Source organism: Conger conger, chromosome 7, assembly GCF_963514075.1.
Source record: "Conger conger chromosome 7, fConCon1.1, whole genome shotgun sequence".
Classification (NCBI taxonomy): domain Eukaryota; kingdom Metazoa; phylum Chordata; class Actinopteri; order Anguilliformes; family Congridae; genus Conger; species Conger conger.
The window spans coordinates 24906424-24929921 of NC_083766.1; the positions used below are offsets into that span (position 1 = coordinate 24906424).

At 43.3% G+C, this 23498-nt stretch overlaps 2 protein-coding genes across 5 annotated transcripts in view; both read left to right on the forward strand.

Annotated features, from left to right (window-relative positions):
* The first annotated feature begins 320 nt into the window (after nucleotides 1–320).
* LOC133132831 (prenylcysteine oxidase-like) lies at nucleotides 321–7636 on the forward strand. Its single transcript, XM_061248587.1, has 6 exons — nucleotides 321–516; nucleotides 1101–1307; nucleotides 1433–1607; nucleotides 3736–3947; nucleotides 4682–4822; nucleotides 5272–7636. Exons 1-6 carry the CDS (start codon nucleotides 327–329, stop codon nucleotides 5931–5933), a joined length of 1587 nt encoding a protein of 528 aa, XP_061104571.1. The 5' UTR covers nucleotides 321–326; the 3' UTR covers nucleotides 5934–7636.
* A 9818-nt stretch (nucleotides 7637–17454) lies between these two features.
* The window catches only part of crebrf (creb3 regulatory factor), a 28585-nt gene continuing 22541 nt past the window's right edge, over nucleotides 17455–23498 (forward strand). For all 4 annotated transcript variants that reach the window (XM_061248941.1, XM_061248942.1, XM_061248943.1 and 1 more), the window contains exon 1: nucleotides 17455–17557. The gene's annotated coding sequence lies outside the window, so the exon portion shown is untranslated. The remainder of the gene's footprint in view (nucleotides 17558–23498) is intronic.

Consider the following 23498-nt stretch of genomic DNA (forward strand, 5'->3'; position numbering starts at 1 on the left):
ATATGGCCAACAGTTAGTAGAATAGTACAATAGTAGGCACGTTATTTTGAAACTTATTTCAACCACGATTTGTCAGTCATCCAAAGAGTCCTTCCAAATGACAAGAAAGATACAAAACAAGTAGTTCACGTAAAATGCAAAATACAACTTCCAAAATACAACTACCGAGAGCTGGTAGTAGTTCTACGTCAAAAAGATAGAGCCACCGTAAAATAATTGAGCAAGGCATCTTTAAATGTTCCACCATCTTGTCCTCTGATGTCATACAATAACCCTCCGGAACGGGATCTTTTCTTTTTAATTTAATTGGTGCAGACAAATGCCTGATGGATCACGCGGTTCCGTTGCCGGATAATAATCAAAAAGACCGTCTGCATTGCTTATGTTTTGATGGTCAATCCTTCATGATGCCCCGATGTCTGCCGTTGCGATGCGTTCTGACCTTGCTATCATCCCTGTGTGTGCTCGGAGATGCCGATTCTGCACAACAGGACGGTGCACCCCCTTCTAAAATAGGTAACTCCTGTTCGTAATGAATGGAATCATCTTTATGACAGAAAGCAAGTTTCCTGCATTGCATTAAGACTGTTCGGTGTCGTTTACGTTAACTAGCTAGTTATCTTATGAGGTATATTAAGTTATGTGTCTTGCCTTTAATGTGCACGTAGTAGCTAAGTTAGGCGGCCAATGTTATTTGATATAGGCTACGTATAATTAGTTTGCGGATTGCTGTGGGCTGGGATAAGGTTGCAGTAGCGTTAGCCTGTTAACCAACTTGCTAGCTGGCTATTTCAAATGTGTAATGTCTCCAACTATCGTATGTAGCTGGCTAACCAACCCTCTAACGCTGTTATATTTCGCAAGCGTGTTGGTTTGTCAATTTTTAATTGACAACATGACGAGATTGCTAGTGTCTAAGACACCGTTGTGTAATGCAGGAGAAGGTGCGTGTTCGGAAGCTATTTAGCTAGTGTAGTTGAATATTTAGCCAGTCACGAGATGCACATCTAAATGTGAGTGTGGCTAGCTAAGTAATGTTAGTTAAGAGTCATTCAGTGGGCTGTCCACCCAGTAGACACATTTTTCTTTTTTTTTCACAGCCATCATCGGAGCAGGAATTGGCGGAACTGCGACAGCACATTTTCTGCGCCAGCACTTCGGACCCGAGGTGCGCATTGATGTGTTCGAGAAGGGCACGGTCGGGGGCCGGCTGGCAACGGTCACCGTCAACCACCAGGAATACGAGTCAGGCGGCTCCATCATCCACTCCCTTAACCTGCACATGCAAGACTTCGTAAAGCAGTTGGGTAGGTGCTCCACGTTTATGCTTGTTCCGTGTGGGGACGAGGCAAGCGTGGTAACCTTAGCAGACGCACATTTCGCAAAACGACCTCATCCTAATAATCTACACCCCCGCTGCCCCCGCCTGCAGGCTTGAAGCACCGCAGAAGCGTGGCGGGGAAGACGGCTGTGTTCAATGGGGAGGAGTTTATCCTGGAGGAGACCGACTGGTACCTTCTGGACCTCTTCCGTCTTTGGTGGCGCTATGGCATCAGTTTTATCCGCCTGCAGATGTGGGTAGAAGAAATCATGGAGAAGTTCATGAGGTGGGTCACTACTGCAAACGCTTGGAGGTATGCAAGGTGTGCAACCGGCCTGTAGCCTAGTGGCTAAGGTACATGACTGGGACCCAGAAGGTTGGTGGTTCAAGCCTGGTGCATTTGGCTTGCTTTTGCAAAACTGAGGGTACAGATTGGCAAATCCAAAGGCATGGATTGTGAAACTGAGAGTACGGATGTCCGCGTTTACATTACATTACAATTACATTAATGGCATTTGGCAGATGTATCCAGAGCGACGTACAGCAAAGTGCTTACCCATAACCTGGGATAAGTGCGGTGAAAGACCCTAGAGGGAAGTACAATTTCAACTGCTCCCTGCACAACAAAGATAAGGACCAGGGCCTTTAAAAAAATAAAAATAAAAATAAAATCGTAATACTGCAACATGCAAATGTATGAACAAACTGCTTACCTAGCCAAACTAAACATCCTGATACACAAGTAAATCACAGAAAGACAAAAATTAAGGTTTACAGGGAGGTAGGGAGGGACAGGGAGAGGTGCAGCTTGAAGAGGTGCGTCTTCAGTTTGCACTTGAAGATGGGAAGAGATTCTACTGTTCTGACCTCAACGGGCAGTTTGTTCCACTACCGTGGAGCCAGAACAGACAGTAGTCGTGAGCGTGAGGTGGAAGATCAGAGAGGGGGAGGCGCCAAGTGGCCTGTGGAGGCCGAACGAAGAGGTCTGGCAGAAGTGTAGGGTCTGATGATTTTTTGAAGGTAAGCTGGGGCAGACCCCTTAACTGCTTGGTTTGATGCGAGCCATGACAGGCAGCCAGTGGAGGGAAGTAAGCAGGGGGGTGATGTGAGTGTTTGGGAAGGTTGAAGACCAGATGATCTGCTGCATTCTGGATAAGTTGGAGGGGTCTGATGGCGGACGCTGGGAGGCCAGCCAAGAGGGAATTGCAGTAGTCCAGGTGGGACAAAACCATCGCTTGGACCAGGAGCTGGGTTGAGTAGGGGGTGAGAAAGGGGCGGATTCTCCGTATGTTGTATAGGAAGAACCTGCATGACCGGATCACCACCCTAATGTTCTCGGAGAGGGACAGTCTGCTGTCCATCACCACGCCGAGGTTCCTTGCACAGGGTGATGGCATCAGTGTGGTATCCCCTAGGGAAATGGAGAGATCCAGATGGGGAGAGGTAATGGCAGGGATGAATATCATTTCAGTCTTACCTGGGTTGAGCTTTAGATGGTGGTTGTCCATCCAGCTCTGGATGTCACACAAGCAGAGATATGGGCTGAAACCTGTGTGTCAGATGGTGGGAATGAGATGAAGAGTTGGGTATCGCCTGCATAGCAGTGGTAGGATAGACCATGTGCAGTGATGGGCAGCCTGTAGCGTAGTGGTTAAGGTAAATGACTGGGACACACAAGGTCAGTGGTTCTAATCCCGGTGTAGCCACAATAAGATCCGCACAGCCGTTGGGCCCTTGAGCAAGGCCCTTAACCCTGCATTGCTCCAGGGGAGGATTGTCTCCTGCTTAGTCTAATCAACTGTACGTCGCTCTGGATAAGAGCGTCTGCCAAATGCCAATAATGTAATGTAATGTAATGTGATAACAGGGCCAAGGGAACGAGTGTAAAGAGAGAAAAGAAGCGGGCCTAGGACTGAGCCCTGGGGAACTCCTGTGGTGAGGGTCCGAGGTGTCAATACCATACTAGCCCAGGCAACCTGGAAGGAGCGACCAGAGAGGTAGGACTCAATCCAGTCCAGGGCTGTGCCACAGATCCCTGTTGCTGACAGGGAGGACAGGAGGATGGAGTGATCCACAGTGTCGAAGGCAGCAGAGAGATCTAGAAGAATGAGGACAGGGGAGAGGGAGGCTGCTCTTGCGGAGTGATTCACTGAGGGAGAGGAACGCGGTCTCTGTCGAGTGGCCAGATCTGAAGCCAGACTGATGGGGGTCTCTAGCAGGTTGTTCTAAGAAAAGAAAGAAGAAAGTTGACTAGAAGTGGCTCGTTCTATTGTTTTAGATAGAAAAGGAAGAAGAGGACTTTAGTTCTGTAGTTCTGGAGTGTAAATTATTTTTATTTTTTTACTAGGGTGACCAGGGGGGCTCCATAGGATTGTGTGTGTGAGAAGAAGCTCTTTGTGGCCTCTTATTTCCAGGATCTATAAGTACCAGGCCCACGGCTATGCCTTCAGCTCGGTGGAGGAGCTGCTAAGCTCTCTGGGCGGCTCCGGGTTCCTGAACATGACGCGGCGCTCCCTGTCCGAGTCCCTGCTCGAGCTGGGGGTGTCCCAGCGCTTCATCGACGAGGTCATCGCCCCCATCATGAGGGTCAACTACGGGCAGAACGTCAGCATTCCTGCATTTGTAGGTGCGGTCTGGAGGGATTAGAAGTGCTGTGCAACGCTATCGATGTGACTTTCTGATCAATTGCAGCCTAGTGCTAAGTGATACTGGGTACATGACTGGGACCCATAAGGTTGGTGGTTAAAGCCCCAGTGTAGTTACGGTAAGATCTGTGCAGCTGTTGGGCCCTTGAGCAAGGCCCTGAACTCCTACCCTGCTTAGTCTAATCAACTGTAAATCACTTTGGATAAAAAGGCTTCAGCTAAAAATAACTAATGTAATGTATTTTTAAATGGAAGTTTCAGACACAATGCATAGTGATGTTTTTTGGTTTAACAAATTATGTTTTTTACAAGCTTGCTCTTAGTTGAAGTGCCATCAGAACCATAATCAAGAGCAGCTACCCCACCCAGTACCTGAAACTACAGCTTCCTCTTTCCAGGAAAAAATGACAAACTTTGCTATGGCTGATGGCTGCTGAGCTCGAAAGTACCAGTGGTTGTAATAGCAGTCATATGTTTTTATGTTTACGCTGGGGCAAATGACCATGTGAATACAGTGCTGCAGAAGGCTGGAAATGTGGTTGCAACAAAAACAAAATGCAATGTCCTGTTGCTGTGTCCTCAGACAGACTACAAAAAGTTAGTTTCGGTTTCTCAAAAAAACCTGTTACGCGTAAGAAGAAATGAAAGAAAGAGTTAGACTGAAAAAGCACCTTGGTGTGTCTCTGGGTGATTTGCTTGCTCTGCTGTTGGACAGGTGCTGTGTCGCTGGCGGGCGCTCAGGCAAACCTGTGGGCGGTGGAAGGGGGAAACAGGCTGGTCTGCCTGGGGCTGCTTAAACTGGCCAAGGCCAACCTCATCCAGGCTGGCGTCACCACCATATCACCCCACAGCACCGGTGCTGTAACGCTGTCCTTTCCTCACGTTATGATTGATTTAAAATGTTTTATTTTTATTGCTTCCAATTTTGGCTGTTCTATAGACTTTTGTGTTTTTATTGTTCAATGTTATTCACTGTGTGATTTGGGTTTTTTTTTTTTTTTTTTTTTCATACAGATTCCATACAGATAAAATTGTATTAATATAGTGCTTTTTACAGAACAATGTCACATGGATGCTTGACAGAGTAACAGAACCCCCAAATAGCACATGAGGTAACTCCCCAGTGAGGAGAAAAAAACACCCATTTGGGAAGAAATCTCGAGTGGAACCCGTCTATAGAGATGGGTAGCCTATTCTCGACTGGCCGGCAAGGTCTAACTTTGTGTTCGCATATCTTGTTACCTGTGCTCATGTGTTCTTGCTCTTATTCACTAACAGAACGTTGTGTTTGTTTGTTTCCTGCAGGGGAATCCACCCAGTATCAGCTCCTTCACGAAGGTCCGGCGGGTAGGGGATCGGGTCTCTACGACATCGTGGTGGTGGCCACGCCCTTGCAGGACGGAGTCGGGGCGGCCATTTCCTTCCCGGGCTTCGAGCCGGAGCTGCCGGCTGTCGGGGGCTCGTACCACCAGACTGTGGCGACCATCGTGCACGGCTACCTGAACTGCTCGTACTTCGGCTTCCCCGACCCCAAGCTGTTCCCGTTCGCCAGCGTGCTCACCACCGACACTCCGGAGCTCTTCTTCAACAGCGTGGGCTGCGTCTGCCCCGTCAACGTCAGCGGAAGCTTCCGGCGCAAGCAGGCCCAGGAGGCGGGCGTCTACAAGGTCTTCTCCCCGCACGCGCTGGGGAAGCCCCAGCTCAAGACCATCTTCCGCTCGTACTACTCCGTCCAGGTGACGGACTGGCAGGCGTACCCTCACTACGCCAGCGCCCGGGACCTGCCCCCCGTCGTCTTGCACGACGGCTTGTACTACCTCAACGGGATCGAGTGGGCCGGCAGCGCCATGGAGATGAGCTCGGTGGCGGCCAAGAACATCGCCCTGCTGGCCTACCACCGCTGGAGCCGGCAGCTGGAGATGATCGACCAGAAGGACCTGATGCACAAGATCAAGACCGAGCTGTGACCCCCCCCCCTGGCACTGAGGGTTTCTGGGAAAATAAGTGTCAAGAGCAGGGCTGCCCGACCCTGTTCCTGGAGGACTACCGTCCTGTCGGCTTTCATTTTAAACCTTATTTCGCACACCTGATTCTAATAATTAGCAGCTGACCAAGATGTCTAGCTGTTGAATGAGGTGTGCTTTGTTTGGGCTGGAGCGAGAACCTACAGGATGGTAGATCTCCAGGAACAGGGTTTGGCAGCCCTGGTTAAGAGGCATCACTATTACGGTGTCTCTGTGGTGCCTGGCCAGAGGTTGCCTGCAAATACTACAAATCACATTTTGGGGAGGCCTATGGCTTATTACCGTCTTGAGTATTATTATTATTATTTTTACAACCTCCTCTCACGTTTGGTTCTTTTCTGTTACGTTGACATCTGCTTAATGTAATTCAGTTTCAAATTCAAATTCAGAAGTAGAATTGTAGAAAGTTGAAAGTTTTATTTTTTAATTCCAGTGCGAGGTTAAAAACGAACCGCATGAAATATACACGTTTTCCTAGCAGCAGACTGCTATGAGGAAGTGCTGATTGTCTCATCGTCTTGTCTGATTAAATTGTAACCGGATTTCTAGCAGGAAACGAGACGCAAACTTCATCAGCATTCATTTTACAGCCACGTTCTGGGATTCGGGACCTTTATTTATTTTGAAGGAACGTTTAAGCTCGGATGAATTTTGCACTGTTTTTGAAAAATGCTAGTTGTACTGGTGCTGGCACAAAGATCATTTAATTCTCCATGAGAAAGAGAAATTTACTGTATTTGTTCTGGTTCGCTTTGTACCAGATGGTAACAAAATGTTTTAACTTGATTATGCCTTAAAATGTGAAAGTTACTTTGTTCTTGGATGAAAAATCAAATTGAGGGTTTGAAATAAACCTAAATTTGTGGCAATTAAATATTCAATTGGCTTGTTTCATAGCATGCCCTGAAATTAATAAAGGAAATTAAATATAGTGCATAAACTCAGTGAGCACTTTATTAGGTATTTAGTAGACTTATTTTTTAGACTTATTGAGTCTTCTGCTGCTGTAGCCTATCCTCTTCAAGGTTTGACACTTGTGTGCATGTGCTCGGAGATGCTCTTCTGCATACCACTGTTGTAATGTGTGGTTTATTTGCGTTACTGTCACCTTCCTGTCAGCTTCAACAAGTCTGGCTATTCTCCTCTGACCTCTCTCATCATTAACAAGGAGTTTCTCCCTGCAGAACTGCTGCTCACTGGATGATTCTGTCTTTTTCGCACCATTCTCTGCAAACTCCAGAGACTGTTGTGCGTGAGAATCCCAGGATATCAGCAGTTACAGAAATACTCAAACCAGCCCGTTTAGCATCAACAATCATGCCACGGTCCAAATCATTGAGATCACATTTTTTCCCCATTCTGATGGTTGCATGATTTTATGCACTGCACTGCTACCACACAATTGGCTGATTAGATAATCGCATGAATAAGTAGGTGTTCCTAATAAAGTGCTCAGTGAAGTGCCAAGGAACAAATTATTGGAGTGGTCTAATTCCCTATTTATTTATTTGTTTATTTATGTTAGTATCGCACTTTAAATGTGTTAATTACTTAAGTGAGGATACCAACCAGAAATTAGGCCACAGTTGCTAAGAATAGAAAATGAATGGTTATCTTTAAAAATTAAAGAACATTTGTGAATGCTTCCCAGTTCAGTTTTTTTCCCTACCCATCTCAAACCTATGTATACAAGTTCTACCTTTCTGGAGGAATTTGCCCAACACTTGCTTTAGTGCCTTAACTTGCTCAAGGGGAAGAGTTGTGTGGGCATGCGAGTGATTGCTGTGGAAGGTAGCGGCACCCCCCTGGAGTTTAAATGCGAGTACGATTAATCCCCTGGCTGGGGACCTTGGTCTTTATCTTGCAAAGCAAATCACACGTCTTTCGTGCTCACGGCAAGGGCCATGGTTTAAAATGTGCCCTGGATCCATCCCTGCTGCCCTGCTTAGAAAGTCAAATGCTTTGGTCTGCCGGTTGTCCGCGGACACCACAAAGGTCAGCAGATCGGTAAAGGTGTTCCGGTCTAGAGGTTTGTCATCTACACTGAGTGAGTACAGCACGAGAAGGACAACGGCAGCGTTATCCAGCCCAGCAAGCTGCCTGTTCATCACTTCATTTTCCCTCTCTCCCACACACACACACACACACTACATTACATTATAGGCATTTGGCAGATGCTCTTATCCAGAGTGACATACAACAAAGTTCAAATCCATAACCAGGGACAAGTGCACTGAAAGACCCTAGAGAGAGAAGTAGTTTCAAGTGCTAGGAATGACCACAAAGATAAGGACTTGCCCCTTGTAGATTAATCCGATGACAAAAGATTATAACTATACAACCATTTTAGGAACCTCTCCATGGCTTTCTGTTAAAGGAAAAATTCAAAAATGTTTTGTTCTTGTTGAATATACTTATTTTAAAGTGTGCAGGGCATGACTGATGCCTTAAAGATAATGTTCAAGATAAAATTATTTCTGTTTTATGAATAGTCAGGTGGTGTTGAAATAAAAGGTACCTAAGGTTTTGAGGTGTAAGCTAACTGGTGGGAATGTAGCCGAAAACTGCTGTATTAGCTATTGGGTTAAAAACTTCAACCTGATTGCACTGCTGGCCACATCCCATCAATGATATCATTGCCGGGATTTTGCCTCCGCTGTAATTGTACGTGCAGTGGCAACATTGGCTACATGTGTACATTTTTACATTGTGACGATAAAATACCATTCTGCACCCGATACGACATGTTACAATGTTGGTCGTCTCTCCCTACTATTATGCCACGTGACGACCTTTCTTCCTGGCGTCAACGTTAACTTCTAACTATTCTTACTTACTTTGGAAACGAAATATGTAAAACTTCCGGGGCGTCTTAAAATTATAATCCGTGCGTGAAATATACGGAAACAAAGGCAGAATCCACTTTTTCCTTATATATGGCTGTATGTACTACATTTTGGGCAATTGTGCAGGAGTTGTGCCATTGTTTATTCCTAAAGGACCAAACCGAGAACATTTGGTTGCATTATTAACATGATCAAACCATTTAGGACAAACGCAGTCAACAACATTAAATGGTTAGAAATCTTGTGGAACAGAATTCACAGAATTACAGGTTGCTTTACACCTCGAAAGACTAATGTCATAGTAACTACTCTAATCTAATTCCATACTTAGCATATTACGCGATTGAAAATGCAAAGAGGCTGTCCCACAAAACATTTCCAACAGGTGAAATAGGCTACACCTGTTTCTTAGATCTAATTGTAAAGCTCAAGAAACGACATTACAGTTTCTTTGGTCGCAATTATTGCCTAAATCAGGGGTCGGCAACCCTGGTCCTAGAGAGCCGCAGGGTGTGCTGGCTTTTGTCGTTACTCAGCACTTAATTGATCGATTAAAGCAGTGGATTACACAGTTAATTCGCCTCACCTGGTTTCTTGGGTCTGAATCAGTTGCTGGTATCAAGGCGAAAACAAAAACCAGCACACCCTGCGGCTCTCCAGGACCAGGGTTGCTGACCCCTGGCCTAAATTAATAAAAAAATCACAAGACCGAGTCACAAGAGGACTGGAATGGTGTAGATCAGGGATCATCAAATATGGCCCTCAAATCCAAATCCTTCGCTGGTTATTATTTTATTAATTAACTAAACAATTAGTGCTACTGATTGGCCGGACTGTCACACCTAACTCCCAGGTAAAGGGAGGGAGGGAAACCAGCGATTCTTCGCCATTGAGGACGGTGATATGATGGTGTAGATGTAGCTACATAGGCCCATTTGGTAAGCACTTTTTAGATAAGATAAGACGCATTCAGATTGATTGTTCTTGGCCATTAATGAGGTATGATCAAAAGCACAATACAAATAGATATCATTGCAGCAATTATTTATGATTTGCATCTGTACTCAAAAAATATTAATATTTATTTTTTGTGATGTGTTCTAACTTTGGCCTTTAAAAGGCTTATTATTTTTATGAAATTCACAACCTGCTTGACACGTTGGGGGGCACTAAACATGTTCTTTATTGGAAATTAAGGAGAAAGCACTTTGCATTGTGTCTGAGAAGACCAGATAATTTCACTACTGGTATATTTTCCACGATAACTGAAGATCTACACCCTCATGTCTGTCTCCACAGAGTTATTGTCACCATGCTGGTGTTAACTGCTGCCTGCTGCAACCTTTTGTAAGAATACAAATCAGGGTTGAGAATCTGACTGGTATATCAGTGACCTTTGTCCAGGTGTATTTCATTTTTCATACGTGTATAATCCTTTGGTGTTTCCTGCATCTCGTACAGCAGTTGTTAACAATAGAGAATGGCAAGTCGTGACTTCCGTTTAGAACTCTGCCAAGGTGGGTGGTTACCATGGAAATGGTACTGTAAATGTGGTACAATGTGACAATCTTCACATCCTGAAAAAAACCCCAACAGATCTGAAAGGGAATTTTTATATAAGTGCGTATTACAGGGAAAATAATGTTTTAAATAATATTTCCTCAAAAGAAAAAAACAGCAACACAGCAAGATTAACTGCAGCAACTCTGAATGAAAGAGCAGTAAGAGCAGGACATACATTTACAGTATAACAAGTATATAATACAGTCTGCAAATACTTAGACATCTTTTACCAGCTATTAACATGTTGTATTTTTCTTTAATTGAAAAGGCAGGGCAACAATGGGTTAGATAGAATGTATACTGGTGAGTGATTTGCTAATGTTTGTTTTTATATATTTATTTCCTGGTAGTCCTATTGTTGGATCTCCTTCTTCATTCATTAAGAAAATAAATTAGCCAGTTCAAGTCTATAGTTTGAACATGAACTCTTTATTTACGTTCTATAGCCCTCTTTATCTGTTGTATAACTGAGAATGTCTCATTTTTTCTATCTTTTGCAACAGGTCCAGTTGATCTGAATGTTTTTTTAATCAATGCCAATGAGTGGCTGAGGTTTCTGACAAAATTGGAAAACAGAGAAAATAGGGAAATTAATACGATTCCCAGCATGCATGAGGAACTTATGAAACCAAGGTTCCCCATCAATATGCAGTAGCATTAGACACAGCCTTAGGTGAAATCATGATGAATGCTATCACGTTATGGTGAATGCACTTATGTTTGTTCTAAATTATAAATCAATTTTAATACATAAGTGTAATATACACTCAGTGGCCACTTTATTAGGTAGATCTGTACACCAGCTTGTTACTGCAAATCTCTGAGTGGATAGGCAACAGCAGCAGAAGCCCAATAAGTCAAAAAATTACATTTAATAAATACCTAATAAACTGCTCGCTGAGTGTTTATTTTATAACAGAAACCTGGAGAAAATTGTGTAACAAGCGTTTACCATGGTGTGTCAGAAGGTGGCAGTATATACCATTTTATGTATTCGTCATTATGGGTTAGTTTTGTGCAAAAATAAAGCCCTTCTATATACTGTATATTGTCACATGACAGGACATCTATTTTATGTAATGATTGTGTGTATTGCATGTATCCTGTTCTTAAAAATAAGTACAATATGTTCTTTGCTGAAACTGTACTGAATACATATATGTAAGCTGACAGGGTTTGTTTCAGTACGACTGATGGGATGTTTGATGGTTTGTGAGAATTTTGGTGCTTAAGAACAGATGCCTGTGACAGACATGTTCGTTAGGGCCAATCCCCTGCCAAGTGTGACAGTTGGGCCGATGGCAGCACAGCCGAGCTCTTGGATCCAGGAAACTGCTTAAACAAACAGCTGAGTCCTGCCATTTTACGCAGGCCGCATAATTTATTTATATAGCGACACATGAATAAATATTGATTCCGTACAGGAGCTGGGTTTTCTGTACAGCTGGGTCATTGTGTATACAGAAGCGCGGGGGCTGGGTTGGGGCAAACCGCGACGCTTAAAACAAACACGCGGAACAAATGCATATCGCATTGTGGCTGGCCGTGTATTGTCGCGCAGGGATACGCTGGTCAAGCCACTCTTAATTGAGGACTGATTATGGAAGTGTCTGAGCGTACCACATCTGTTTTTTCTAAGGAAGTGTTTCGTTTTTTTCCCATTTCTATTGTGCTTCAATTTTCAGTCTAATTTAAGGATTTGTCGCCAAGCACAACAATGGAGAGAGGGAAATTCCCGACCCAACTACAGTTATTACATTACATGTTATTTAGCTGACGCTTTTATCCAAAGGGACTTTGTGTTGATTTGACTAAGCAAGGGACAATTCCTCCTGGAGCAAAGTGGGGTTAAGGGCCTTGCTCAAGGGTCCAACAGCTGCATCTTATCGTGGCTACACCGGTATTTGAGCCACCAATCTTGCGGGTTGCATACGCTACAGGATGCAGTGATACAGAATGCTGTGAGGTAGCCTCCATGTTAAATGTGGATTTATTTATTTTCTGCCCTGTACCTGGCTGATTGCGGTTCTGGCCCAGCTGAACCCATTGTTTGGACCAGTACTGAGGAACACCTCCTCTTGGTACCTGTCCCCACATCTGAAACTGAATATGGAGAGAGTTTTACACCTTCTCTTCTTTTAAGCAAGAAGGGTGGAGACCATTTCATTTCATAATGCTTTTCTCCAAAGCACCTACATTTACATTTACATTTTAGTCATTTGACAGACGCTTTTAATCCAAAGCGACTTACAAGTGCATAGGTTCTACCATAAGTCAAAGCATCACATCCAGAACTAGCAAAATACACATTAAATGCTGTTCTAAACATAGTCGTCATCATAAGTGCAAAATTTTTTTTATTATTATTTTTTTTTTTGGGGGGGGGGGGGGGGTTAGACAAGGATAGGGATATCAGAAAGGAGGGGCAGGGGAAATCAGGAGGGAGGACTAAGGTAGAGTTTGAAAAGGTGGGTTTTGAGTCTGCGTCAAAATAGGGGGAGGGATTCTGCTGTTCTGACAGTGGTAGGCAAGTCATTCCACCACTGAGGAACCAGAACGGAAAACAGGCGTGAACGTGCAGCTCGACCGCCAGGTGCACGTAGAGAGGGAACCATAAGGCGACCAGAGCTGGCAGACCGGAGTGGTCTAGCTGGGGAGTAGGGAGTGATCAAGGATTGTATGTAAGGTGGGACAGTCCCCTTAGCAGCCTGAAATGCCAACACTAGGGCCTTGAAACGGATGCGTGCGACAATAGGAAGCCAGTGGAGGCCAATGAGAAGCGGGGTGACATGAGCCGACCTGGGCTGATTGGTGATCAGGCGGGCTGCAGCATTCTGGACCAGCTGGAGGGGCTTGATGGCACACGCTGGGAGACCGGCTAGGAGGGAGTTCCAGTAATTCAGGTGGGAAATGACGAGCGCCTGGACTAGGAGCTGGGTGGTTTTCTCAGTCAGGAGATGACAGATACGGCGTATATTATACAGAAAGAACCTGCAGGTTCTGGCAGTGGAGGATACTTGTGGAGCCAGGGTGAGGCAGTTATCAAGAGTCACCCCACTTAACAATCGATGCCTCTCACTCACCCATTCACACACACACACATGCTAGGTCTCTTGCTCAGGGACACTTTGACACACCCAGGGCGGGGGACTGAACCGGCAACCTTCAGACTGCCAGACAACCACTCGAGCTAATGTCACCCCACCCCTCCCGCGGTTCCACCTCATAAACAGTGGAGTCCTAGCATTGCAAACTTTCTGTAGGATAGCACAGCTCAGGAGGTGGAAAAAAGAAGACGGTGTAAATTTGATGCAGTTCAGATTACATTACATTCATTTGGCAGAAGCTTTTATCCAAAACAATGTACAGAAAAATGCATATCGAACCAGTCATTGAACACTGCAGAACACATGCCGGATTATGTACAATTCACATAAAGCACCATGAACATCCAGCGCAGCTCAAACGGTAAATATAGCCTAAATTGGGAAAGTTATAGCAGGTCATAATATAGAAGAGAGGCATTACTACAAGAATTAGGGTAAAGAACTGCAACAGCTGTTACGGTGCATTCACAGAGCTCCATTCAGGTTGACTGTGTGGCTGTTTTGTTCTGTTCTGCTGAGTAATAGTTGCTATATTTGGGTTGAAAGGGCTGGTGGGTGGCCCAGGCAGAGCTATGCAGATGGTGCAGAGGCTATCCCAGTAGGCCTTGCATGTGGCCCCTCCTACTGATGGAATCTGTGGCACTCGTTCTCACTCTAATACACCCTCTCGTTATGTTCTGAATGTGGTTGCGCTCGCTAAAGTCTTAAATGTTCTCCACCTTATCAGTGTTCCTCTAAATGCCCCCTGTGCTGTCATTTGGTTTGAAGAACGAAATTTCAAGGTAGGTTAAGGGCTGTTGCTTCAGAGTTAATGGTTGACTTGTTGCAGTTGAAATAAGAGTAAGTCCAACAGAGGGCAGACGACTACTGTTGCAACGCTCTCTACGGATTAGAATTTTCAGCCTGACTGCACTGCTGGCCACAGAGAATCAGTGATGTCATTACTGGTATTTTGCCTCAGCTGTCAATGGAAAAATACCTGCTTTGACTATCACTGATTTAGGTGTGGCCACCAGCACAACCCAGTTGAAAATGTGAATCAACAGGGAGAGCTGCAACAGAGGTTTTCTGCCCCGTACTGACTCTAAAGCAGTGGTAACCAACCCTGTTTCCGGAGGTGACCTGTATCATCCTCTAGGTCAGGGGTCTCCAATCTTATCCTAAAAGGGCCGGCGTGGGTGCAGGTTTTTGTTTTAACCCAGCAGTAACACACCTGATTATACTAATGAACTAATCGTGGTCTTTAATCAAGACCTAGATGAGTAGAATCAGCTGTCTTAGTCCTGTGCTAAAACAACAACCTGCACACACACCGGCCCTTTCTGGATAAGATTGGAGACCCCTGCTCTAGGTTGTCACTCCAAACCCTAACAATGTACACCTCATTCAACAAGTAAAGATATCATTGAGCTGCTAATTAGTGTAAAGTCAGGTGTGCCAAATTGGGGTTAAATTGAAAACCTACACGATGGTAGATCTCCAGGAACAGCTTTGGTTCCAGGAACAGCTCTGAAGGTTTTCATCTTTTCTTTTACAGCGTTTACCACAGCCCCCATGTTCAAGCAGAACAGGCCTTTGCTCCAAACTATCTCTGCATGGAAGGAAGGTTCCTTTGGATGTACCTTATCAATGCCTTACCTATGGATGTAGGTCACCCCAGTGGAGGGTGTGTGTAAATAGTCATGATTATTGTAAATAGTCTGGAGATTATTCAGACTTAATCATGGAATTTGTAAATGATTCTTACCTGAGGAAAAATAAAATCAGCAGAACTTTGTAACCTCTTAACATTTTAACCATGGCTGCAGGAATTGTACTGATTAGTCTCCTGGTGTCTCCTAATGTGAAAAATGTTTCTGTTTTTAATTTCTAAATGTCTCGCTGCCATCACTCTCATCACACAGAGAATATGATCCAGCTCCAAACATCCAGTTTTTAGATTTAACGATGTATAAAATTGCTTGTTGAAAAATGAACAGCCCACTGAAGATTACAGTAATAGATTGAAAAGGAAATTCTGGTGTATATAAGTATGAGTATGACTAACTTTTATCTGTACTTTGAAGAAATAAAACTGGATTTTATCCAGTTGAATGCTACCCAAATTAAATATTTACAAAAGTTAGCAAATACATCTCACTAAAAACTGAAATGTATCCAGAGGAGGTAGCTATTGTAATTCTGTAATTTTCCATCTGTTCAGCTACAAGGACCACCATAATCTTTCAGTGGCAAAGATCCTGTTCACCTGGCTTAGTATAGAATATGATCCAGGAAATCTTATTTTCAAAGAATGTGACTCAGACATGTAAAAATGGATGTTTGTTTTTTAAAAAGAAGAAAAAGAAATTTGGCTTCAGTGTTTTATCTTCACTGTTGAGTGAGACCTCATATATTCTGTGGTTGCTGATGGCAACAACATCCATCCATCCATCCATTATCTGAACCCACTTATCCTGATCAGGGTCGCAGGGGGGCTGGAGCCTATCCCAGCATATAATGGGGCAAAAGGCAGGAATACACCCTGGACAGGTCGCCACAACAAAACAAAATATATATACATATATATTTTAACATAAGCTAGCATGATTAATGATTAAGACAGTACCATGATTCATTCTGATTAGTGTAATTTGGTCTGACCCATGCATTGTGTAGTTCAATGGGGATTCACTTGGATTTTTGCTGTATGGAACTGCACAGGCATTCAATTGTGACCTTTACCGAGTTAATAAAATAGAGATAAGACAGGCTGGGATTCATTCATCATTCATCAAAGCCAAATTGTAACTAAAGCACTTCCATTTATTTACGTGGAACCGCTTTCTTACAGACTGGAAAAAGTAAGTAGATGAGTCACCATCTGTATTGGCCCAGTTTCATGAACCCTGGGTCTTCCTAAAGACATGTATGGTTAAGACTAAAGTGGACATTGTGTCCAACATCCTGTCGCTTTTATCAGTGCTAACTATTTCCTTAAAAGGATAGTTTACTTTCTGGGTTTTTCAAAATATATATTGTTTCAGTTTTATTGTATGCTTTGATTGGTGGCCATGACAGCTTTTGCGTGTGATGAAGGATAGTTAAAATTCAGGAGATGCTGATTACTTGTTGGTTTTACAATGGCTGGTAGAGGAGCATTCGGGTGTTTGCAGATGAAAAAAAGAAAATCCACTTCAATTAACTCAGAAGCAGCTTTTGTACAGCTACAGTGTGTTACAGGACTCGTAGAATCAGCTGTGCCTTCAGTGTATGTGTCCACCGTGTTTCATGTAAACACACCCCGTATATGAAGACTTCCATTCAGGGTGCAAGTACGCATGTGTAGCCTACTGTATTACACTAGCACATGTGTAAATACATGAAATGGCACAAGCAAACATTCACATATATGCAACATTCACCCTTTAGTCGGGAGGACTCTTTATGAACAGCCTTTTGACGGGCCCAGTAAATAAAAGAAAAAAATGAAAGTTTTCTTCAATAAATGGATAGGAATGTAAAATGGTCCTGTCTGTTTTCACATCATTTCCTCAGGGAAAGGTTTCAGTCAGGATGTTACTGTGTGCTACCTTATTGTGCTTTGTGTAACAGAAATTGCATAACATTTCATAATTATGGTATTCCTACACTTGCCACATGGGGAATATTGTCAAACGTTTAACAAAATGAATGTAAAAAACAAGCAAACAAAAAAACGGTAGCACATATGAATACAGTGGATATTTGAATTATTTATAGAAATTCTGAATTCTGTATTGAAAGCACTGCTTCTACAGTAATTGGTCATATTAACTGACCACTGCAAGGCAGGTCTGTGGTGTGGGGGTGGGGGGAGGGGGTGGGGGTAACTTCAGCTCGACTATGATTGGTCGCCGTAGGAGCACGTGAATGAGAAGTCACGCGCTTTTCAGAGCCCGTCAGGAAGAAGATAAACAAAACAAACCAGAGCGCAAAGCAGCGTGGTTTCAGCAGTAATGGCAAAAACATCGTAATACAGCTTGGATTACGGAGCTAATTATCCATCAAAAACTCCGCTAGAAGTCTCAAGGTAAACAGCATGGGCATTTAAATAGCTCTTGGAAAGTTTACCGAGCATCACATGCAGGTTTTCCTTCTTTTTAATAAACAAATTAGAGCTTAGCCACTGGCTAGCTAGTTGCACTGGAGATGGGAGGGACGGAGGCCATAGTTATTCACTGTTCAGAAACAGCTTTGAGTTTCGAATGAAATCGTGAGCAGATTTTTAAGTAGCTGGTTAACTCCTTTACGATTGCAATGTCAAATGGCTTTAGACTATACGAATGTTAACTTGTCAACTAATTCTAATGGTTGGTTGTTATGATAGCGACTTTGCTGGCAGCTAGCTATATTGCCATCTTATGTTATAGTTAGCCAACTGTCAGTATGCGTTTTTGTTGCTAGTTTGTAATGGATTCGGTTATGTGGAGGTTGCTAGCCACATGCGATAGCTAGCTATCATAGTATCAATCTACCAACTACCTCGTTTGCTACTCACATAGCCAACTGTGTTAGCTAACGTTGTATTTCCGCAACTTCACTCACCCTGTTTGTCTTCACGCTAGCAATCCGTATACTCATTGCTTTTTGTAACGTCAAATGTATTGTTTTCGGAGTTTATCTTGTTGTAATTACAGTTGTTATAAATGTTAGACCGTCGAAATGCACGGTACAAATGTGCTTAAGTAACGTCAATGTGTCTGAAACGCCAGCTGTTAGACAACCAACATCTCAGAGCAGTACACGCCCCCGCCAGCAATATGGCTTGCGATTTAACAGTGCTATTTTTATAGCTAAGCGAGCTGGCTTGATTCGAGCACTTGACAAACGCTCATTGTAACCAATGTCTGTTGCATGACAATTGCGGATTTTGACATTTAGATGGATAACTGCTTGCTTAAGAACTATGTCACGCAGCTCAACTAGCCATGAGCTTTGTGGGAGGGTGTTTTTTGTCCAGCTAGGAAGAAAAAAAAACAACCGAACAAATGGCCATTTGAAGTCACGACTACCTCTTGATGGCTTTAATCATTTTCGAAGACGGATTAACGTTACGTTATATTAAAAAAACAATGTGTGTAACCACTAAAATACACTTAATGAAGTGTTTGTTACTCGGTACATGAAACGAGCTCCTCTCGCTTAGCCCATTCTGAAATGGGTTGGTGATAGTTGTCGGACATCTCCCTGGATAGACAGCAACTCTGTCCATTCAGGCGTTGGAGAAGGCTGGTTGTGCTCTCAGTTTGACCAATGGGACGTGGCAATGCGTAGGCGTGGATTACGGTAAATCGTGTTAGGTTGACATTTCTATTTGTTTGCTGTTGGGTTCAGGGCCCCCCGTTTGGACGCGTTAGTGGGTCGGACTCAGGAATCGTGGGGTTTCCAAGCTAAAATAAATATTGTTGTTCCAGCCTCACGGGGATATTTTCATTCATTTTAACGCATAGCTACTTAAGTGGTTGATTTAAAAATTCTCGCTCCCACGGTGATGCTTGCTTGATGTGGTGGGCGTTATAAAGTAATTCATAACAAACGTTTTCTAGGTCATTGCCATAGATAGAGAACATCAGAGATGACCAGCTCCTAGCAGCTAATGTCAAGCCTACCTGCCTTTCCAGAAACGCTGTCCTATTGCCCTGAAACTCGCTAGCTGATGTAACTGCTAGTAAATTTGCATTTAAGTTGCAAATGAGCTGGATATGCGTTAAAGACTATTAGTATGAATAATGAAAATTTGCAATCGGTTAAATTACCTATTTTTTCAGTGTTGTAGCAGGTCGTGGTTGAATTTTTTTTATAATCGCGTTTGCTGGCTAGCTCTTTATATGAAAGGGGGGATATGCTTCAAGTTATCATTTATGTGAAAACAGAATGTGTTGAAAGAAAATTTCTATCTTGCACCCAAAGCTTGGAGTTTCCTGTATTTTTCTCGTATATTGGTATCGCCAAGACCCCGTTCAAAATCCCCGGAATACAAAATCAATGTGACACTATTTCCTAGCATGGATTCTGTACACCAGTAGCCCACTGTAACTGTTACGATAAACGGGCGCCTAATATTAATCTCCGTGAAGACGTTTGAACAGTAGTGTTTCTGTTTGTTTACCGGAGGTAAACGGAGACGCAGCAACTATGTTACGACGCCTTTGATCATACAAAGTAATAGTTACTATTACTACCGAGTAATACTGTAGTTTGATTTGATCTGGTGTGTGGCAGAATTTGTTTTAGTTTTGAGGCAAGGTGTCCTCTCCCAGCGCCGCAGAAACGAAACGGCCCCACTTGGCAGCGAGGAAATGAAGGTACATTGCCAGGACTTTGAGTCTTATGCAAGAATAGTCTGAATTGCATTCCAATACGCAGGCTACGCTGTAACGGCCTGACAACTCAACCTACATCATCAACATCCAATTAAGGGCAATAGAACTCGCTTTCCAAGAAATATAACGTAGAACCTACTTAGTGAAACATAGTCTTTTATTTTTAAGCACTGGGTGTCAGCGTTAATGGCTTGCCTAATAAAAGTGTGAACTTCTGATGGCCTTTGCGTGAAAAGTGGTAATGGCTGGCATATTTATGTGAGCAATATTCTAAAACCATTCTTATAGTTTTATTATCGACTGTAATGAGTGGGAACGGTTTTTTTCTTTTTCTTTTTCTTTTCTCCAACATATCGGTTTAAAAATCTTGCGCTAGTGCTTACTGGACTATGCCCCCAGTGATGTGTAAATCATCCAGAAATTAAGTAAAATTGTCCAAATCTAGCCTACTTCTTCTTGGGTTTTGTTGGGAAAATAGCTAAAGTAACACATCTTTAAAGTGTCTCAATAAATCTGTAGGATTACCATTAGCTAGTATACATTTGGGATAAAAAAAAAAATGTTTTGGTTCTTCTTCGTAGAGTTTTGTTGCATGGTGCTTCATGTAGTGCTAGTTAGCAGGATCTCACATTGACCTTGTGTTGGGATGACAGCTCTGTGGAAGTGGCTAAGGAGCCTAGCAGCCCGCCAGTGGGTTTCAGGTTCATATTACTGGCCGATTTCTGCAACTGTTTGTTCCCTTGGGCAAAATGCCCAATCTGAAGTGGCTCGATGAATGCCCGACTGTGTAGTTTACATGCTAAATGTAAAATAAGCTTCCCTGGGTAGACTGTATTGATGAACTGTATTGTTGATAAGGATATTACTTGAGCTATCCCCTCTGTTATCTGATGTTGCCCGTGTTTCTGTCATTCCGTCGTAATCTTCTGAGGTAATGTTGTCTGTATCGACCCAAAGACCCAAATGTCTCTTCTGTTGGCTTCGTGTTTCGCCAATTTCTGAGTTTCTTTGAAGTGATCTCCTTGATATTGAGGTTTCCTGGTGCTCCGAGACTTTTAGTCGAGCTGCACTATACTGTTCCCTCCCCGTATTCTGACCGAGAGTGTAATTGCTTTTACTTTCATAAAAGCTCTGACTACGATCAGAAAAAGTGTGTCTAGACACAGATTCACCGAAGGAAACCAGCCAATGGACTACACCTTGGGACTTGGCTTTTATTGGAAGAACACTTGCTTTCTTTGGCTGAGAGATGTGTTTGTGACTGTCATTGTTCAATTTTAAGCACAATTTTGTTATACTGGTAACTCATTTCCTGTCCCTGTGCTTCGTACAGCCAATTCACTGCTGCCTGTTCTGCTTGGCGTTTGGTAAATTGTCACTTTGTGTATGAGTATATTACCCAATTATTCTTAAAAAATAAAGTGCAAGTCAGAACCTGAATAATACAATTGTTTCCTGACCTATGACACAAGTGAATGACATGATGTAAAAATGATCTAAAAGCAATACATTGTTTATAAGTATGAATACATTCCTTTGCATTCTTTTGTTCACAACCTCTGGAAAGATAACACCGCAATACAACCGGAGTTAGGCTACTTGAAACATATTTTATTCGCTTTAAGACTACAGACCCCAGCTGTCCCAAATGCTAGCCTTTTTAAAAGCCAGAAATGTCTGTAAAAAAATCTATAATTGATATTGTAAAAAAAACAAAAGTTTAATTATCACGTGAAGTTCAGGAACGTGAGAGTATACAGTAAAGGAAGAGTGCAATGCGGTGGCGCTTAAATGGGTCAAAGTGTGCTGTGAGGTTGGGTTACAGTGGCTAATCGGGCTCTTGGCTGCAGCGGTGACAGAACTGTAGAGAAATGGCTCGTGCATAGACGCTGGAAGCCGCAGCACTTTCAGACCTCTTCCTCTGGCAACAGGCTGAGACCGAGCGGACTGACGGATTTGCTGGCACACCGAAGGGGAAAGGAACCCTTCTCATTTTGGTTCATGCATTTCACCCCCTTTTGTAAAACCCACGCTGTACACTCCCCATATGAGAAAAGGAGATACAGAGATATATATGTCTCCTTTTCTCTTTTTCTCTCTCTCTCTCCTCCCTCCCCCCTCTCTGTCCTCTCTCTCTTCTCTTTTCCCCTCTGTCTCTCTCTTCCCCCTCCCTCCTTCTCTCTTCTCTCTCTCCATCTCTTCCCCTCCCTCCTTCTCTCTCTTCTCCCTCCCTCCTTCTCTCTCCTCCTCTCTCTCCATCTCTTCCCCTCCCTCCTTCTCTCTCTTCCCTTCTGTCTCTCTCTTCCCCCTCCCTCCTTCTCTCCCCTCCTCTCTCTCCATCTCTTCCCCCTCCCTCCTCCTCTATCTTCCCCTCCCCCTCCCTCCCTCCCTCCCTCCTCCCGGCGGCGGAGGTCGTCGGGTTCGTGGGCAGTCTCAGTGCTCCGCGGCGCGGCGCGATTGGGGCTGAATCGCGGCTGCGCGGCTGTGCGTTGCGTTGTATAAATACCCCCTGACTGTTCCGTAACCCCGGCGGCCGGCGTGACTCACGGCGCGTAGCTGCGCCTTATCGCGGGTCCGCTCTCATCGTTATTCAGCACTTTCTGTCTCCGTGCAGCGGGAGAGCCAGCTGCAGCTCCGTTTCACTCCGCCGGCCCGAGTAAATCACCGCGCGCCCTTCATCCGGGCCTACAGTGCAGGGCTCCATTTCCCTCTGATTACGGGGCTGAATATTTTGAGTGGCTGCAGGTTACACTGCGGTGTTGGGTTGCACTGTTCTGCTGTGAGAGGCCAGTCATTTCTTACTGCAACCCGGGGGAGAACATGAACATTATGTGTGTAGTTTTTATTTATTTATTATTATTATTATTATTATTATTATTATTTTTTTTTAAATTATTTTTAAATTTTTTTTTATTAATCAGATTTTTTTTTTTGATTTGGGAATCTCTGAATTTCAGGAAGGAAATCGGTGAGCACTTGACCTGTTAATAATAATAATAATAATAATAATAATAATAATAATAACAACAATAATAATAATAATAATAAAAATAAACTTAATTTATTAAGCACCTTTTATGCAGCTCAAAGTTCTGTACAACATAGCACCAAGGAAAATATATTAAAAATGCAATGTTAAAAATAAATACATTTAAAATGTAAAAATATAAAAAAGATTTGAAGAAATGCAGCAATAGACAAAATATATAAACTGCAACACTTAGAAATAAATAAAATGTAAACAGACCATATAAAACGTAAAAACCAAAGGGAACAGGTACGATTTAAGCTGCTTTTTAAAAAATGCATGCTATCTCTGTAATATGTTTTGGAAGTGTATTCCGTAGTCATGGTGCATAAATGCAGAAGACAGTTTCTCCACTCATTTTGCACATTACCCTTGGGACCTTGAGAAGGCTAGCAGTGGATCATAGAGCTTCAGCTGGGACAAACAAGGATAGGTGATCAGACATATAGGTGAGTTAAGCCATTAAGTGCTTTATAAACATGGAAAAGGTCATTTAACTCTGTTGTAAAAGACACAGGAGCCAATCTAATGGAGACAGGACAGAAGTAATCTGCTCTCTCTTCTTGGTTTTAGTTCAATTCTGGCTGCACCCTTCTGAATAATTTGTAGTTTCTCTATAG

Excerpts from the sequence above, each read along its gene's own strand:
- LOC133132831 (XM_061248587.1), top strand. The coding sequence starts at position 327 with ATGGATCACGCGGTTCCGTTGCCGGATAATAATCAAAAAGACCGTCTG. Across the intron at positions 517-1,100 it reads TGCACCCCCTTCTAAAATAG|CCATCATCGGAGCAGGAATT; the intron begins GTAACTCCTGTT and ends TTTTTTTCACAG. Across the intron at positions 1,308-1,432 it reads AGACTTCGTAAAGCAGTTGG|GCTTGAAGCACCGCAGAAGC; the intron begins GTAGGTGCTCCA and ends CCCCGCCTGCAG.